The sequence below is a fragment of the Poecilia mexicana genome, unplaced genomic scaffold, assembly GCF_051168715.1.
Source record: "Poecilia mexicana isolate PSO_F unplaced genomic scaffold, ASM5116871v1 scaffold_16, whole genome shotgun sequence".
In the NCBI taxonomy this organism is placed as follows: domain Eukaryota; kingdom Metazoa; phylum Chordata; class Actinopteri; order Cyprinodontiformes; family Poeciliidae; genus Poecilia; species Poecilia mexicana.
In genome coordinates, this window is record NW_028263385.1 from 23,094,233 (window position 1) to 23,113,972 (window position 19,740).

The 19,740-nt window shown below is 37.1% G+C and overlaps 1 protein-coding gene across 1 annotated transcript in view; it reads left to right on the forward strand.

Annotated features, from left to right (window-relative positions):
- Nucleotides 1-17,622, forward strand: part of grb10b (growth factor receptor-bound protein 10b) — an 84,036-nt gene extending 66,414 nt beyond the window's left edge. The window contains exons 7-17 of the mRNA XM_015001030.2: nt 4,198-4,313; nt 4,702-4,776; nt 8,862-8,999; nt 9,083-9,193; nt 9,435-9,533; nt 9,979-10,047; nt 10,753-10,869; nt 11,203-11,266; nt 11,387-11,474; nt 11,560-11,653; nt 12,063-17,622. Of these exons, the coding sequence (XP_014856516.1) occupies nt 4,198-4,313; nt 4,702-4,776; nt 8,862-8,999; nt 9,083-9,193; nt 9,435-9,533; nt 9,979-10,047; nt 10,753-10,869; nt 11,203-11,266; nt 11,387-11,474; nt 11,560-11,653; nt 12,063-12,209 (1,118 nt within the window). The 3' untranslated portion in view covers nt 12,210-17,622. The remainder of the gene's footprint in view (nt 1-4,197; nt 4,314-4,701; nt 4,777-8,861; nt 9,000-9,082; nt 9,194-9,434; nt 9,534-9,978; nt 10,048-10,752; nt 10,870-11,202; nt 11,267-11,386; nt 11,475-11,559; nt 11,654-12,062) is intronic.
- Nucleotides 17,623-19,740: the final 2,118 nt, after the last annotated feature.

The following is a 19,740-nucleotide window of genomic DNA, read 5'->3' on the forward strand; positions in this document are numbered from 1 at the left end:
CTCTGCGCCACATTCATGCATGGAATTACGGCTGCATAGTTGGGTGGGCAGAATAGACGCATATTCTAATGCAGGCATTTCTTGAAGCGTGAGTGGATGAGCATATTGTATAACATAAGCGCACACTGTCCAAGGGTAACGTATACAGAGTGAAGTCATTGTAGCTCATCTGTGTTTTCTTATGTAAGGAACAAGCTTTTAACAAAATGTAATTTGCTCTGAGTTATATCTATGCGGCTCTAATTTACAAAATATTTTTTTTTTTGTTGTTGCATAATTTAAATTTAGTATTTAGTGTGCTTAATATGAAAAGCCCTTCATGACTGAGATCATAGCTGTAATGCGCTTTAGTCTTTTGAGCACACAGACAAAACAAACTGTTGGAATTCAACCAGAAATGTTGGTGAAACTATTATATACTGGGTTAGATTTTAATTGGAGAAGCACCGATGACAGATTTCCAGTTTTCTTTGACCTGCTGATCTTAATTTTGATTAATGTTTCTGATGACACTATAACACATAAGAGACAATATGCTGCTTGTTTTGAACAGAGCTTTTAGTTTTAAGCCAATGGAAAATACAAACATAATACAAGATATACAAGGTTTTGTCTATTTATGCTTCACGCCAGATGTCTTTTATCATATTATTGTTCAACACAAAGAAAAGAAAAAAAATTCAAAGTACATGTTTGGTACTCTGATAATAATGCATAGTTTGTTTAGTATATGAAGTGGTTATTATGATCAGTCAAGTGGAAAATTGCCCAGTTCCCATCTCTGGTGGCTTGAAAGGTGCATTTCTAATTTTATTTAATTTTCTTGGAGCTATGCAAGAGCAACAGCTAAAATTCACTCACTGAAGTAAATTCTAGACAAATTTGAAATTGTGTTACTCAAGAAAATTAGCTAAAATTAAATGCTTAATAATTAGAAGGCGTGTATTGCTGGCGCAGCAGCACTTTTTCAATTTCATCTAATAAGGTGACCTGTAAACCTTTTCCCTGACGATCACAGCTAAGATGTGCCGCTCATCTGCAACAACTGCCTTCGGGTTAAAAAGTTTGGCTTGCTAGCAAGTCTGATTTTTGCGTTTGTGTTGTCACTAACCTGGTTAAACACAGATACATCCTCAGAAAAGGCCTTGTGACAGTTCCATACAGATTGTGTATTTATTTTAATGCAATCATTTTAAACATATTAACCTCAGCACTCTGTGCTTGACACTATGTACAACAAATGTGATTAGCTAGCAGTTGACTGATCTAAATTTGTGGTTACATCAGATTTGTCACCCAAAAATAAGTAGTTGAAGTTGCTGGGTTTGAACTATCATTGAAGGTTTTGATTTTCATTCATATACCTTTAAGGGTTTGTATTTATCACCCTCCAGATTTCCTTTTTACCATCTAAGTAGCTTTGTTTTTGAGCTAATTGAGAGAAATAAAATGTTTTTTGTTGTATACAGAGGAGGAACCACACACTAGCAAATGACACTCTTTCCTAAATTAACTCTTACATTTGAGGTTTCAAGTCACTGACAAAATACAAACTTTAAATTTGAAGTGCCAAGTTTATTTATTTATTTATTTTTTTCAGCCTTTATGAAGTGGGTCAAGAGAATCGTAATTGATCGTTACGGCTCAGGAGATGTGATGTACCTGATGAGTAATGTAACAAAACCTTTCTCGACTTTCCCCCACTCCCCTACCGTCAGCGCCTGTGTAACATTATAGCTCCAGCACTGTAATTGACACGCCAGCTAGGTGATGATTGATGACGGGTTTAAAAACCTTTCTTTCGCATTAGAGGTTTTCTTTAGTTCTGCACTGGAGCCTGAAAATAGAAGCACTTACTGCATCAGAGTGACTGTAGTCCAAATAAGGTTCAAAAGAGGAAAAAGAAAAAAAAAAGTAGGAAACACCTGAAGCTTGTTCTTGTAAAATTTTTTTGGTTTGCATTTCTTTCGAGATAGAATTGTGTTAAACTCGGCGGCGTGAAATAGCCCAAAAAAGTTTCAGGCAACTTAATGTTAAAAACCAGGCCTCCCCTAGAGGGGAGGGCGATTATAAAACACTTATGGAGGACTCATGTCTGCGCAGTTACCCAGATGTTGGAAGGAAGGGGTGTAATTTTAAAAGGAGTTGTGTTTCTGGGAGTGAAACACATCGCCCAAAGAGACATGGTGTAAAAACATTTCATTTCTGCTGCTTAAGCTGACAGCTAACGTCTGAGAGCTTCTCTGTGCAGACTGCCGCGCTTGTCAGGCGAGTAAAATCTTAGGAAATATATTGCATTATTCAAAGTGTGGCTCCCAAAGCTCTAACCTAATATTTCACCATCTATCATGATCGACGTGCTTTTCTCATCGCTGCTGCCAACCCTGTGCTGTCAGATTGTGTTGGTTTCTTGTGAATGACATCATTCACAGCGTCCCTCGGTTCTATTATAGTCGTTGTGTTATAAAGAACCTGTTCTGCAACTGTATTCTTTTGTCGTCCAGAATAGCTGCTTACCTCATTTTAGTGTTTAGAGGATTCTGAAAATGACATATACTGAAGCAGCGGCAAATTTACCCTTCGTCAAAGGTCGCTTTGCATGACACTCAACAAAAAAAAAAAAGTCTCTTCACTGCAGCAAATAAAATTATTTTCATTTAGATCTTGCTTCTCGTTGTTTTTGTTGAAGACGTTTTAGTTAACGCTACTTTGCACTAATGCGCTGACAACTGCTGTGTAGCTGACACTGTACTTTCCCGCCTTACACGGCAACGGCCAAAGGCTTGGCATTGAGCACAAAAGCTGTTAAATGATAAGTTATTGTGACCCCAAGGAAAAAAAATAATAACAATTACCGTAATACAAGATTAATAAAAAAAAAAACTATAATGCATGATAGGTTAAGACAATAAAGGAGCAGCACGCAGCTTGAAAAGATCCTGTTCCTGTGTCGCAGCCCAATTCTGGCATGCAGTTGAATAGGGTGAAATGGCTCATTGGGATAAGTAACATTGACCTCTACTTGTCCGATTAAAAAAGGTTAACAACTATGGCTGAGGGAGTTGGAGCTGCCAGGGTGAGTCACAGCTGCAAACATGCCTGACTCATGGGGCGACAGGCTGAAGTGGAAGGGAAGAAATTGGTCGTGACAGCGTACGGAGATCGTGACAGAGGGCATGAAAGGGAAGGAACACACACAGCAAACAACAAAATTAAGCTTGGACATCACGTACCACAGCGTCTTATTCCTGTTTGTTGTACTTTGTTCAATTAAGATCTGTTATTTACCTAATTATTAGATTCTCGTTGAAAAAAAAACAATAAAAAATAAGCCACCAATTCAGGGAGTAGCAGAAGTTGATAGAGTGGAGAAACTGTGTGACTCAGTTTCTGTTTAGGAAATTGATTTTAACAAAAAAAATAAATAAATAAATAAATCACCACAGTTGTGACTATATTCATACAAGAGCAGACGTTGCTCTTGAATCACAGCTTTATATTAACCCAAATTAGGAGCTTTTTGGTTTTAATATCAGCAGTCGGTTGGTTGGTTTAACCTGAAGCTGTAAAACCAGCCTGTAATTTAAGATTGTTTTAGCCACACACACACAAAAAAGACAGCATTCTGGTTTAATTCACACAGTTTCTGAACCCTGTGGGCAGCAGTTTCATTATTGCCCAAGATGATGTATGATTAAGTTGAGAGTATGCCAGCCCTGTTCATTTATTCATTCATAACACTTGTGTTCCATTAATGTGCAAATGAGTAACGGTGCAACACTGTGACGTTCGGCTTCTAAAACGAGGACTAACAAGGCGCGGATTGTGGGAAAAAACTGCTTGATTTGCATCGGGAACAGGTGGGGGAGTCGCACGCTACTGGAATGTTTTTTATAGGAAATTAAAGGTTCCAGGAGCCTAAATTTAGAGCAGCCAACAGTAAGGGTTTGTGCTTTTTATTTCACTTTCATTATGTCGCTTTTTTTTTAATTATTTCTCTTTCTGTCTGAAAATAAATCCCAGTGACTTTCTGTTTATAATGTGACTTTTGTGCTGTTGTCAGTGTTTCTAAGCAGTTTTTTATGAAATTTTTTATTTTTATTTTTATTTTTTTGTTTGTTTTATTTTTTTGCTGTTTGTGTTTTGATTCAGACAAAAATTATTCTGTAAAGTAAACAGTGCCCTCTTTGTTTTCAGAGCGTTGTCTAGAAGACCACGAGCGGGTGGTTCAGGTCCAGGCCTCCATGAGTAGCGACAGTAGATTCCTCTTCAGGAAGAACTATGCCAAATATGAATTCTTCAGAAACCCTCTGGTTAGTAGTACTTGTTTTTGCCAGACGTCACTTCATCTGCAATGTAACTTTTGAAAAACTCTTATAGAGATATCTTAAAACACATAAAGCAACTACAGCTGTGTTGATTGTTCCTTACTGTCTGTAAAAGCAAAGATGTTTTGGGTAACCTCACTAGTGACAGCCAAGCCCCCAACAAAATCTGATGCAGTTGTCTACTGTTCTTGAACGGTGCGACCTGTTGTGACAGGTCTGCTTCTTGAGAAACTCTTTTGTTGCCCTTGTGAAACGCTATGACAGCAATTGAACTAATGGCATTTCCTTGACGTCTGTTGCTGTCACAACACCTCCGCCCTATAATTATTGTCACAGTCTCTGACATGTCCCCTTCCTCCCCCTCCTCTGCTAGACATTTTTCCCGGACCACATGGTTGCATGGTGCCAGGAAAACGATCATAAAATTCCACCATCTCAACTCCTGCAGGTACGAACCTTCCTCTCTCTCTTTCTCTTTCTCTCTCCATTTGCGTGTCTGTCTTTGACTGTCACTCCTCCTCCTCCTCCTCTTCCTTCTCTTGACACGCACGCAGTGTCGTTTGCTCAGAGTCACCACCTGCCGCGTACTGTACAATCAAGCTGGCACACCTCACCCCTGACCCTTAGACAGCATGTCTCGTCAGAGGCAACAGTAATAACTACTGTTGATCCTTTGTTGACACACGACTGTCTCGATACGCGCACCACAGCCCAACCACCTGTGATGGATGGAATCAGGCCATTTGAAGCGCAAAGTACACCCTGCCTTGCAAGAACCGACTCAACCCTTGAACATTTTGTAATATTAGAAACATCGATTTATTGGAGTCTATCCTAAATTTATGTGATAATTTACAAAAAGTGATACATAAAAATTAAACAGTCAATCTGTGAGCAATTTAATCTCAGTACAGAAATACTTTAAAAAAAAATCTGACAATATCCGATAAAACGACAATGAAATAAAATAAACAATACAGGATTAAAACAAATTAAAACCTTTGTAGTTAACTAAAAACAGATAACATAAAAATGAATTGAAACCAGCATTTCATATTTTCTCAGAGGTCAAGTTGGAAAGATTGGTTTTCAGAAGAGAGTTAAAATCAGACAGAAATCATGACTGATTTTCATAGCTGATGTGGTAGAGTATGTTAATAAGCAGTAGTTATGCTTATGGCCTTGAAGAGTGGCAAGAAGAGAAAGATGGCTGAACGAAAACCACATAAAGTCCCACTTGAAGTGCGGCCTCAGATCACACTTCAGCAAACCTGAGGAATATTATATTCCATCCTCAATGTAAAACATGTTGGTGGCAGCATCATGATGGGGTATGTATTTTTTCTAGAAGGGATGCTGTAAAAAAAATAAAACTGTGGTAGTGATTATTAAGATATTAAAATCCAACTTAGGGGACAATGTTTTGAAGCTGCTATTGAAACACTATTCTTTAAGTTTTTTTTTTTTTTTTGATATGCAAATGAGAGGATTTACTGAGGCGAAATGATTCCAAATGACCACAAATACAGGAACATAAATGTCTGCAAAAATACACAATGGTTCTAATGTAACAAAGCGTGCAAAGCTTGAAGGATTGTAATAGTTTTGTAATGCGCTGAAGTTCCTTAACTAATTGGAAGTTTGTGCAGGTCTGCATATGTGCGACAGAGCTGCCTCTCAGTTCTTGGGAATTTGAGGGGCTTTGGTTTTAAAAAAAAAAATCAGCCTGGCTCTGTCTTGGAGAGCTGTCAGAAACAGATCCTTCTGTTCATCCTTTGCACTCAGAGAAAGCTGCTGGCCCTCCTTCTGATTATAGAGACGTGGCGCTCGACATACATTAGGGATTGGAATGAGCTGGAGCCGTGTCAGGAATTCCCTCTGTTTGACTTCTGCTAAATTCACAATCTTTTTGCTCAATTAGAGCACAGAACAAAAGCGAGGCGCTCTCCGAACTGAGCTCATCCAGGTGGCTGCAATAATCCATATTACACAAGAAATATTTAACCGTGGGAAGTCAAGGTGCTGTGGCTCTGAAAGAAGGCTGTTTGAGATATCGTTGCGTGTGAATGTGTGCTTGGCCAGTGTTGGAAAATGCATGAGGCCCTTGATGATATTCTTTTTTTTTTTTTTTTTCAAAAACACTGTGGAACATGTGCTTCAAATATTGAAGAGGCTTCTGGCACAGTTTGTCTTTACAGTCGCAAATCACAGTTCCAAATCAGATTTATTAGCTCAAGCTGTCACTTCACTTATTAACCTAACCTGCTTCACCCACCTGGTCTCGTCGAATTCACACCCAGGACACAAAGATGGGAGTTTTGGACCAACTTTGGACCACAAATAGAGCTTCTTTCATCTCTTGCTGTTCTTTCAGCTACGAGCAAAAGTGTTTATACATCTTGAGCTTTTTTTTTAGATTTTGACATATGATAAAATAAAACATCACTGTGTTTAATTGGGATTTTATCTGATAGTTCAACATTACCAACCCTGTGGCAATACTTTGTAGACTTACCTTTAACTAGAATTACTGCTGTATGTCGTTTGGCAAAAATATCCAATATAATACACTTCGAGAAGCTAAATTTGTTTGCCCATTCTCCTTGGTACAATGAGCCCTACAGTAGAGATTGGATACTGAGTGTCTTCGAATAGCAAACTTTACATTTTGCCAACAAATCCCCAATTGGATTGGAGTGGTCTGGACTTGGGTCATTTTAACATATGAACGCTTTGATTAAAGTTCAGGTTTGATTTCTGACTAATTCCCCTTCTTCTACCAGAACTACTCGGTTCCTCAGCTGGGTAGGGACTTTGTGTGGCCATCTTTTTGTCTCTCTTCAATAAATGTCACATTTAAACAGTTGTACAGAAAAGATCGACGGCTATGGATAGTTCTACAAGGTAACATACAAGCCCTTAGTGCTAAAAAAACCAAACTGGACTTAAGGCCTTCTACAACGTAGGAAGATCTTTGGTCTGCAGAAACCTGATAGAGCTGTGGCTGCCAGTTCTGTCAGCTGTGCTGTGGTCTCCTGTGGGAGCATCGTTTGCGCCAAACATGTTTCCAGTACCAATAAATGTATTCGTAGAGCTAAATAAATTAAATTAGAATCACCCTGTAGATATTTGGGTCAGAGCAAGACGGGAAGTCTCGAAATAACTGTTCTGCTTTATAGATAATACATTTCACTCCTCTGGTATTACGATGACAGCAGAGCACATTCGACTATCACTTAAGACGGCCCCAGAAAACCCTTGATATCACTCAGCACCGCAGTACACAACAGCTAAGCATGGGCTGCTGCAAGGCTCTAACAGTACGATAAGCCACTTCACAGTGTTTACACAAAAATGTACATCGTAGCCACATTCCTTTAATTTATTTATTTTGAAACTGATATGTGAAACTAAGGAAAAATACGTAGCAAAACCTTGGTGAGTTTAGTTTGTAATGGAGCACGTTTGTTGAACAGACTGTTATACCTTTTTACCATTGTAGTCTTTTTACAGAAACAGAATGTATCAAGCTGACATTAGCCAGTTGATGAGTTGCTCAGGTTCAGTCTTTAGTGGTCTGCGTTCCAGATGCAGCCGTAACAAGCGAGAAAGGGGCAGTGCTGCATTGCTCTGGTACATACAGAGAAAACTCAGTTACTCAAGCGCTGTCTCTGCTATCTTAGTGTTGACTTGTAGAAAATGTTAGTTTTTAAACTGTAACGTTTAAAGAAAAACAAAAATTGATCGACTTTAATGTGGCCGGTAAATATCCTGTGCAAAACGCAGATTTTGCACACCGAGTGTATGACATTTTATTTTACATCTATACACATGTTGTCTGTGGAATGTAATTCTTATCACCATTTAGTCTGTCTAATGTTCATCCTAATCATATCCATGATCTCAGGTCAAAGTTTCTTTGTTAATATTTAAGATTCCTACTATATAATGTCTTTTGCATGGCTATATTTCTTACTATTAACCATCTCTGGATTAATAAATTGCTAAATAATAAATATGCAGTCATATTCAATAAGTCAGAATATGCATACCGTCTGAAATAACAACCTTTGAGCAGTTATTAAATATACTGTTCATTTTTAATACATTTCTGTATTAAAAATGTTTTAATGGTAATATTCTAATCTTGAATATTATGTTTTCATTACCTGCAAGCAAAAAAAGAAACATCATAACAAACAGAAATAAAGGCTTTAAAACATCAATGTATTCATATTAATTTATATAATATGTTTTAATTTGTGAATTGAGTTACAGAAATACATTTTCAATAAGATTCTACTTTATTATATGTATACTTGCATATTGTCAACACAAAGCATTTAAAGTGAATGTTATTTTCACGTGTAGATAAATGACCCTCTTTCTTTTACACACAGTAGCAAAGTATGCTTTTATACAGAGACCCCAGACTACTCTGTGTTCTTTCTGTTTGCGCTACCTGCTGCTAAAATGGAGTTTAAAGGCTTCAGATGGAGTCAAACAATAAAAATCTTGCTGCTCCATTTTCAGAACTTCCTTTCGCCCACCACCTGCCCAGAAATCCAGGGATATTTGTACATGAAAGACGTGGGCAGGAAGTCTTGGAAAAAGGTTTACATGTTCCTGCGCCGCTCAGGACTCTACTGCTCCACGAGAGGAACCTCAAAGGTAAATGTAATCCGAGGAGAAGAGAGTACTGACGGCGGCCGATGCTCGCCCTCCTTTCCTGACTTTATTCCCTCTGTCTCCAGGAGCCCAGATATTTACAGTTGCTAGCAGACCTGGAGGACAACAGTATCTTCACTGTCATCACGGGCAAAAAGCAACATGGTGCACCCACAGACTACACCTTCTGTTTCAAAGTGAGTGTCAGACACTGCAAGTCAGATGAAGCTGGTTTTATGTCATTATGGGAAGCTGAAAGTGTGAAATGTTATGAGCTGGGAAATGTCAACTCTCACCTGTCTCTCCTGAATGTTTTTTTTTTTTAAATGCTTTACCTTTAAATTATCTATGAGCAAAGTAGATCATTTAGGCACATGTGCTAGAAATAGGGAGTTGACCATGCCATGAGATTAAACTCTACATGTTGTTGATTTGCAGCTTAATAAAGCCATAGGAGAAACAAAGGAGCTGAGGATGCTGTGTGCAGAGGACGAACAAAGCAGGACGTGTTGGATGACTGCTTTCAGAATCTTTAAGGTACCTCATCAACACTGTCTAAGATGTAATGTTATCCTACTACCAGCTTTCTACAATGTGGGGATGGTTTCTGGAACAAGACTAAAATTAAAAGGATGTAATGTGATTATCTTGTTAAACTGTCAAGATACGTGCAATATGTTTAATATAGAAATGAACTAAACGGCTAGAAATTAGTATCAGCCCTTTTTTTTAGATTGGTTTTAATCAATGATGAGGCACATTAGGTGCATGGAACCAAATATGTAGCCAGAGCACCATTTGTTTCTCTTTTTTGTGTTAGAATCCTTAAAAAAAAAAAAAAAAAATGGAATTGGTGGAATCGGAGCTTAAATAAAATAAAAAATCTATACTGGCCAAGAAAACCGTGATTGTTGCATCAGCAGTTTACAAATAAAATTGTTTCTTTGGTGTTTACATGTTTGTCTTTTTCCCCCCTTGACAGTATAGGATCATATTGTACCAGAACTATAAGCAAAGAAAAGCATTGCTTTCACACTTTTCAGCTCCTGTGGTAAGTTTTTTTTTTTTTTTTACATTGTTTATTTATTTATTTATATCTGATAAATTATTCCTAAATGGCAACTTCAGACAAATCATCTTGAGTGAATCAGGGTTAGCCACGCCCAGTATGTCTTTGATGTTTATGGCTGACGGATGCAATAAATTCATACTGCTGCACAGCACAGAACTATAAAGTGCTTAATTAGATGTTAAAATCATTTTATGTGTTTTTAAGTTAATTTTTAATTATCATTTTTTTATTTTCATTTTCATAGATTTAAAAAAATTTAATGATTTATTAAATCATAAGCCTTTGGATCTTGAAGATTTGTCGGATTCTTACATGTAACACTACTTTACTTAAAGAGGATTTGGTCTGAATTTGGCTCACGGGTTAACCAGCCTACGATCGAGTTTGTTACACAAGTGAAAGGTTCATTTGAATTTATTTAATGCTGTGTTGCACCTTAAGAGCTATTAAAATAATAGTAATAATCCTATGTGATTAATTCAAACTGTTATTTATCCACAAGAGTAATGCATTTTGACACATTTAAAGCACTGCAGTTCCATTTATTTATGTACATTATGTAAAAAAAAATCTAAACTCTTAAATACGTCTTGCCTTGTATACTGTCATGTTTTGGGCAGGGATTTGTTCACATTGGTAACTTCATCTCCTTTGTAACTGCTGTGTGTTTCTGGCTCCCCCTAGAGGAGTGTATCGGAAAACTCCCTCGTGGCAATGGATTTCTCAGGGAGGATAGGTCGGGTGATTGACAACCCAGTCGAGGCTCAGAGTGCTGCCTTGGAGGAGGGACATATGTGGAGGGTGAGAAAAAGACACTGCACATTCACAAATAAAATCTTAATATAAATGAATTTTTTATGTGATATTTGAAAGTTGAGATGTCATAACTATTTTTTTTTCTTTGATAGTGAGGCAAGAGCTTAATATTATTTTACTATTTTAATTAACGTTTCTTGCATTCACTCAATTCATTTTTGTGTAACTTTTGCATTTTAACATTTTATGAGAATGAATTTTAAGCAATCAAATTCAAACTTTAGTCGTATTTGTATAGAATTGCTAGAAATGTCTCTGCAGCTCTTTGTGTCATAAATTAATGACTGTTGCTTTCTGTTTCTGTGACATTTCCTTCAGAAGAGAAATCGAGTGAATGCTTTAGGTTCCCACAGTCCCTTACACCAGTCTTCACTTAACTCAGGTAAATCTCTAGTAATATAAAAAGTGAATAACCTGGTGTTTTGTCCTACCTTTTTGTATTCTTTTTGTTCTAAATCATCATTGAAACATTTTTTTTTTTTTTTTTTTGCATTCTGTGCAGTCATCCACATAGCTCAGCTGTGGTTCTACGGCAGGATAACCAGAGAGGAATCCCATCGTATTATCCACCAGCAGGGACAAGTAGATGGGTGAGTCAGCTGAGGTGATAGGAGGAAACGCATCCCGAAAATCTTTTTTTCCTCACACAGACTTTGTTTTCTTTCTACTGTGAAGGTTGTTTCTGCTGAGAGTCAGTCAGAGTAACCCAAAGGCCTTTGTCCTCACTTTGTGCCACCATCAGAAAATCAAACATTTTCAGATCCTACCGGTAAGCATTTTATCTTAATGACGTCTTCCTCCTACAAGATTCTACCCCCCCTACCCTCCCAAACAACAACAACAAAAAAAACAAAACAACAAAAGCCTTGTCGAGATGTAACAACATAAAGGGTTCTCACATAGTTGAAAGTCTAGAATTTCACCATAGTATTTTGGGATCAGCATACGTACAGAAAAGATAAGAGTGTTGTCAATTACGTCAGCTTGTCTGCTTATCTATCCGTTTGAGAAAAATAAGGAATTTTGACATAAAATGTTATTTTGTTAAATCTTGAGGTCATAATTACAGGCAAGTTCCTGCAGACATTTTAGATAACCTTTTTTTTTTTGTCTATAGAAGAAAGGGTTTTCTTGGTTTTTTTTGTCTCATGCCATGTGGTGCTCTTGTTTTTATTCAGTGTGAAGAGGACGGCCAGGTCTTCTTCAGCCTCGATGACGGCGAAACCAAATTCACAGACCTGATTCAGCTGGTGGAGTTCTACCAGCTCAACAGGGGCGTCCTGCCTTGCAAACTCAAACATCCGTGCACCGTCGTGGCCTTATGACATCTTCGGACCATGTGACCGTCTTGAAACTTGACCTGACTCTGCCTGAAAACTAACAGACAAAGCGGAGGGGATCGCTGTTCTCTCTGTCGTTTGTTCTTACCTTTCCAAGAAGCTGGTGAATTGACTGATGTTTCGCTGTTGTCGTTTTCTATTGTGAGTGTGCTGGACGTTGCTGACTGGCTGGAATTTTTTTTTCTCCTGATTTTCTTGGACGTTTTTGCGGAAGCCGATGCACGACTTGCTCATGGGGTTCCACTTTTAAGAGAAAAAAACAAAGCAAAGATAAAAGAAATGAACACTGCCATTTTGTGTCGTCACTGTTGCAAAAATGCTTCATGAGATGCCGGCAATATTCATCAATAAGCTTGGGGGTGGGGCCTCAAGGGTTGTCTCCCAAGAATCGACTTGATTTCCCTTAAACTGGACAATCAGCAGGACAGTTGAAGCTATTGTGTGGACCATTTAGTTTCCTTCTAACTAACTGCAGTGTCATTTGCGCTGTTGATGGCACATTTTCAAAATGTATATCACGGATGGAGACTATGTTCTTTTGGTTTGAAAAGTTGCTGCGGTGCACACGGCCTTTAAAGGTGCATGGCATCTCTTTTGGTGCATTACTCAACTAGACGTGGTGCCACCACACCATGTCGTTTTTTGGCATGAATGGGCATGCCCAAATGTTACCGTGAATTAGATCTGAAGGCACCTGGCGGTCCTGCGTGAAATTCTTTTCAGTCTTTGAAACGTTACGTTTGTCAAACCTGCACTGTCCTTCCTTTTACACATTTCCTTATCACAGTTCCTCTAAAAATTCCGTTTTTGCATCCGTTTTCCCCACCATTTGAATGTTTGCAGCTCTATATGGGTCACATTAGCCACAGCAGATCACTTGGTGCTCAGCATTCTGGGTTGCCACACCATCTCCAAAATTTCTGCTTTGAAATATCCACAAAACAGTCCAATTCTTTTTCATTTTGCCATTCAGTCATTAGCAACTAAGTCAGAGCAGTTATACTAAACAGACAGCTGATTGTATTATTCAGTTTTTTTTTAATTCAGGTATGGTAAAAGGAGCTTCAGAGACTATTACTGCATTCACTTAAATATTGCCATAAACTGGCCTGTTTTAAAGAGTCGATTCGCTTCGGATAACTTCTGCCTTTCATGAAACACTTTTCCGCAAACATCTGTATGGCCCATTTCACGATGGACTAAGAATCCAATGCAATTATAAAAATTTGTCTTTGCACGTTCTTGGACAGGTCTGCAGTGAGCATCCGTAAGACGCGTAATAGAGTGTGAAATTCAGCTCATTTGCTTTGAAAAGAACTTAAGTGTTCGGATTGTGGTGGTTCATAAAGTAAGTGGTTCATAAACTACAGGGTGCTACCTCGAAGGGACAGCGTCGTCTCCTCCTGCAAAGCTGTTCTGACGCTGATGGTAGAGATGGAAAAATCTCTCCCAGACACAGAAAGAAACTCTAGGTTATGTGGAAACAACCTCCTAATGTAGATGTTGTAATTTGTTGAGTGCTGCGAAAAGAGAAGCATCATCATTGCCTTCAGCATGGAGATGATTTATCAAATGGTTTGAATGACAAGTCATTGAGTTCCTGGAGACTGTAATGCTCTCTTAATCCAGTGTGAAGTGGGCCTTCTCAAATGACATGGAACACACAAAACACAATGCTGTAGATTGCGTGGAAAACATTAGACCCAGATTGTGCTGCAACTTTAACATTTGTTCCATAAACTAATGTTCTCTATAATTCAATAAGTGTGGCCTTTTTTTCCTCTTGGCTTACTTGTACACAGACAATATGAAATACCACCTCTGCTGTCTCCATATAATTTTAAATGGCAAAACTCTACACAAGCTGCTGGTATCATGTAAATTATATGTGTAAAAACAGAAGCACATTTGAAATGCATTTAAAACAAAGGACACAGGCTCTTTCTGCATCATTCTCGTTACACCGTATGTAGCTTGCTACCGAATGTTGCAAGTAGGGAATGGATTGATTGAGATAAATTTAGTGGCTATGTTAGTTCTTTAAGCGATGTCTGTTTATTTGTCTTTCACTCTCAGAACAGTTGTTGGAAATGTTGGCTTAAAATGTGTCTTACTTGATTCCCTTTTGTGATTGGCTAAGACCCTGTTTCTGTAATTAACAAGAGCTAAAATAGTTTTATTGTTAGAGTTGGATTTTTACTTTATATCAACAGAAAACCTAATGAAAAGCAAAATCTATTTAACCCTAAACTCAACGTGTAAGCTTGAAGTCCATTTTGTTTTTTTACTTCCTTTTTTGTCACTTCTCACAAGTTGCTGCCAATATGTAGAGTATCCTGCTGTGAAATGTCTCTCATAAATAGCAGTCTTCTTTTTTTTATCATTTGTACTCCTGAGCTTTTAGATTTTTCTTTTTCTTGTTTTTAATTCAGGGCATTTTTGGTTGCCTTGTTTAGCTAAACAGCCAGCGGATTTTTAGATATGTGTACTTTTGTACATCAACAGCCATCTTTTATTGACCTGCAGGTTGTTAAAGGATTTATGTCTATGACCTGAGATGCAGAATAGCAGCACTATGTTGTCTCTCTGTGCAAGGTCATCATAATTTATCTAAGATGCAATGACATTTTTTTTTCTATTTGATTGTCTGGTTTTTATTGATGCAGCAGTGTGTATTTATTTATCTGGATGTGTCTGATTACTTGAAAAATTTAGACTTTATTTTTGTTCTGTCCTAGCGCTGTCTCTGCTGTTTTTCGCTTGTCATTACCATGAAATCATTGTGACTATTATATTTGTAATGACATTACCTGAAATTATGTTTTTCTTTTTGTTTTAAATATTCCCAAAAGAAACATTGAGATTCACCCATTTCAATTTTTTGTGGCCAATTTCCTCTCCTACTTTTGTACAATTGCTTTGACCTTCAAATATGGAAGTTAGCCTATTCTAGCTTCTCTTTGAGAACTATAAAATACGAAGATAAAAGAAGCATTTAGATCCCCCTTGTTCAACCCTTCCTGTTGTGGGCATTCAATAATTGTTTATAATAGGAGCAGATCCTAGGTCATGCTTCTCACTGTAAAACTATTCTGATAATATTTTCTAACAAAGGCAAAATGATAAAGGATTTCACATTTTAAGCTTGCTTTAACAACTGATATCAGTGATTAGAATAATTAGATTAACTAAAATGGCAGAAATATTTAAAACAAACATAAAATAATTATGGGGTTCGCATTTTAAGTTGGTTTTAGCAACGTATGTTAGCGTTGTGTGCTTTTTTTATTCTTAGCATAACTAAAAACAGCCTGTATTTTCTAGAGAATGTAGAATTCCAAAGAGACTCCCAGCATTTCCAAATCCAGCATGTTCTTGGAAAGACAGACAGAGGTTAAGATCTAAAAGAGATTAACACTGCTGTACTTGTTTAGCTCATCTGTTATTTGCTGAAAGTCTTGCTCTCTCTCACCCTTTGCAGCGTAATTTAACCACAGGCCTGTCCCATCATGTCTTTGAAAACTCAGTTCCTTTCTGAAATGCTTTCACCTGTCTCCTTCCTTTGAATTTATCTTAAACACCTTACTGATAGTAAATATTGGTAAGACATATTCTCCTACCCTCTGTTACTGTCTCCAACCTGAAGAGTATTACTTTCGGTGTACCAGGTACCGCTTAGCTTGGTGCAGACAGTGAGTTGAAAAAGAGGCTTTGATCAAGATGACAATCTGCAGATTATGATTTCTCATTTCACATACATTCAAATGACAAGTGTCATAACGTTATGGTTAAAGCACACTGACAATATTAATGTCAATTTTAACCTTGAGAATGAACAGCAAGATGAATGTTGTAAAAATAAAAACACAAAAGAGGAAAACACCAATAAATATGCGTATTTGATAACCTCTTTTCTGAAGCTGCCCTCACAACTCCCAAGTCTGTTAAATGTGCAACTTAAGAAAACCACTAGGTGTCACAATAGAGCAGCAGTTTACATCTAAAACATAGAAAGTCAAAGCAAATACCTAACTCAAAACCAGTGTCAAAAAACTGAGTCTGCGAAGATAACAGGTATGAACTGGCCTTAATAGACACAGGAAGCATCTTTCTATCGGACCCTTTTTACCTCAAAGTTTTTTAGTTAGTGGAGAATCAAATACAGCACAAGCAGCCTTAACAAACTTAGAAAATAAGTCTTGAAAGCATGTATGAGCAGACGGTGTCTGGCTAAAACAAACATCCGTATATGGTTGTAAAGCTGATCGTTGCTCCATACAGATTCACTATAAAACTTTAAGACCATTTCAGTTCAAACCAACAGCTTCCATTTTTTTCTGAGAAATGTATTCATTAGGCAAACTGCAATATTTAATTGATTATGTTTTATCACTTGCTTAATTGGATTTGAGTTGAAATTGGTGAAATTCGGATCATGTCCATGGTGAAATCACAATAAAACAAGTGGATTGTTCTGTAGTTGTTCAAAGGTTTAATCTAATACCTGTGAAATTAATTTCCACTTTTTTCCAAAAATAAGTTATTAATCTTTAACTGGCTGTTGTGAAAAGGTCTCTAGGTTTATGAGAAAAAAAATATTACTTACCATAAACACTTTCACTTCATCAAGAACTCTCAAGCTGTGTCAGTCTCTGCTAGTGTTTATCCCATTGTGTCACACTGAGATGAAACTACTTAAGCGAGCTCAAAATACGCAACCTAAAAATGGGACATTGTATGTTTAATTGTTGTAATTTGTAATAAATCTGATCCGGCCGTTTTTTCTAAACACAGAGCTATTTAAAAAGGAAAAAAAAAAACACCAATAGTACTGGTGTAGCGCAGTCAGTTTTGGTGGCCATGGAAGCTGTAAATTAACTTTGAGGTGAGCATTTAGGCCTGGAATGAGGTCTAAATTATATTTATAAAGTTCATGGACATTTTGAATTGGGAAAAATGGTCCTTAACCCCAACTAAAATGTATACAACCCTAGAACAAATTGTCAGCTTTTCAGCTCCTTTGTCCTTTTTGCTTTTTGAATGAGTTAAAATCCATATGAAGGTTTTTCAGCTGTCACAGTACAAGATAATCTGGTTCTTCAAATGAGAAGAGTAAAAGAAAAATAATAATACAATAAAATCTATGAGAATTACCATGCATTTCAGGGAATGTGAACAGGAAAACTGACTTCTCTCTTTTTTTTGAGAGAGCTTCTATATTTTAATGATGTGCTTTGCTTCAGTCTGTAAATAGTTGGTTGGCTTACTGTAATCTTTTCAGGTATTTTTGTAAAATAAAATAAAATAAATAAGGGACTGATATATTCTGTTTATTGATATTAGAATAAAATGTTAATACGTTGATATAAAATAAAGTTAAATGTGTGTTTATTTGCAATCCTGGTCAAAGAGTCATACGCACTCATCACCTGCATGAATGTCGTACTGATTTTGAGCTTTCGAGCATTCAATTATGCATTTGAACTGTTCTTTTACAGGGTGGACTGATAACAGAGCAAATCATTTAATAAATCTGAAGAAAAGTTTGAATTTATTATGGGTTTTTTTTGTTTTGTTTTGTTTTCTTTTCCCCAGTCCACAGAGGCTCAAAAATTATACACATCATGGGTGTATGGTTCAACCCACTGATATTTGGTTGGCTGTTGTTTAACAGTTTTGACCTCAACCAATTCACCTGGTTTTATTCTTCCATGATGTTTGACCACTTCCTTTCAAATTCAAAATTACTTTATTGATCCCAATGGAAAATTCAATAAAAATCTTTTGAAATTTCTTTGAAGAATTAATTAAAAATCTTAGCTTCCTGGCACAGACAATGCTATGAGGTCTCTTGTGGGTCTATCCAGTAAGCTCGATGCCCGCAGTATTAGTACTTAAAAGAAAGGAGTTAGACTGATTAATGGTGACTTTGTTCGATTTTCCAAACTTTTCAACATGAGTATCATAGAGATTGCAAAGGATGACAATGATTGTGCAACAATGTGAATCTGAAAAGACCACAGTACATTCTAGGGCTGTATATCGTGTGACACTTTGAAGATAGCCATTGAATGAAACTAAACAGCTCATCACCCAAAAACACTGCATCCTCAGTAAAACATAGTGATGGCAGTAGAGTGCTCTGGGCTTACTCTTCTTCAGATGAATCTTCAGGTGGATAAAATTCTAAATAAATTACATTTAACTACTAGAAAGCTCAAGATTAACATGGATATAATTTTTTACGCATTGCTGAGTCCAAGCGTACATTTATATCCACAACACACAACAAGAACAAACAAGCTAGGATTTAGGATTAGGTTTACTTAAGCAAATATCCTTGTGGAAAGTTATTAGTGAAAAGGGTCAAATTCTAAAGGAACTGAGATTTTCTGATTATCCACAAGATGGTGCTGCTCTATAAAAAGCTTAAGGGATAATAAAATGAAATTGTGCCACTGAAATTTCTCATTCTCTAAACATACTTAGGAGATGTCTACCTCCAGCAGAGCTCTAACAATGTATGGGTATTGGTCTTGTGAATAGCTGGTAAATAGGGAGTGAGCTTTAAAATCACGGAGCCTGACCTTTTGACCCCAGCTGAGTGTCACACCACTTGGATTATCAATCATGCAAATGAGGCAGCTTAAGCTGTCAATGTGTATAGAAAAATATGACTAAAGATTAACATATCTGAAGACCCGTTACCTCAGTAAATAAATAACCATATGAGTATTACACCAAAAAGGGATTTGCTTACATATAAAGCAAATCTAAATGCATTAAAGGTGATTTATATATGCCATTAAAGTCTGCTGATGTACATACCACAATTCCAAGAATTGTATGTGCTTTGGTTGGTGTTATGCCAAATTTTGTATATTTAAACTAATTTGCAACAATTGGATTTAATTTTTTTTGTTTTTTTACATATTGCCTGCATGATTTCAAATTAACAATCACTACTATGTGCATGCATGTCCAAATATACTTAATGTACACTTATCTACAGAATGGGGGGGAGGGAACATGTCGAGGTGTGCAGAAGTGAGCATGAACAATATAAACCTTTGCTCTTTGGGATTCAGCAGAACACCTTGTTCATGTCATCACTCGGGACTCACGCAGAGAAACAGCATTCTGAAATGCAGCCCCTGTGGACAACACTGACAAGACTTGAGTCAAAACTTGTATTGATTTACCAATAAAACGCCATGCAGGGTATGTAGAGACAAACATTCAGGCATCTGTATTGAAAAAAAGATCGGTTTTGATGTGTATTGTGAATCATTTACACACTTAGTGTTTAATTTCAGCCAATTAGTGGTTAATCTGAGGTGAAGAATTATGAGTTCTCTCTCCTTTTTTCACTTTAAATACTGTGAACAAAGACCCAATACAACTAGCCATAACATGAACCCTGAGCACAGGACTTCCACCACTTTTTGAAAGTTGATATAGTGATATCTTGGGTTTAAAGGACTCAACTTCACACATTCAAACATTATTCAAGTCA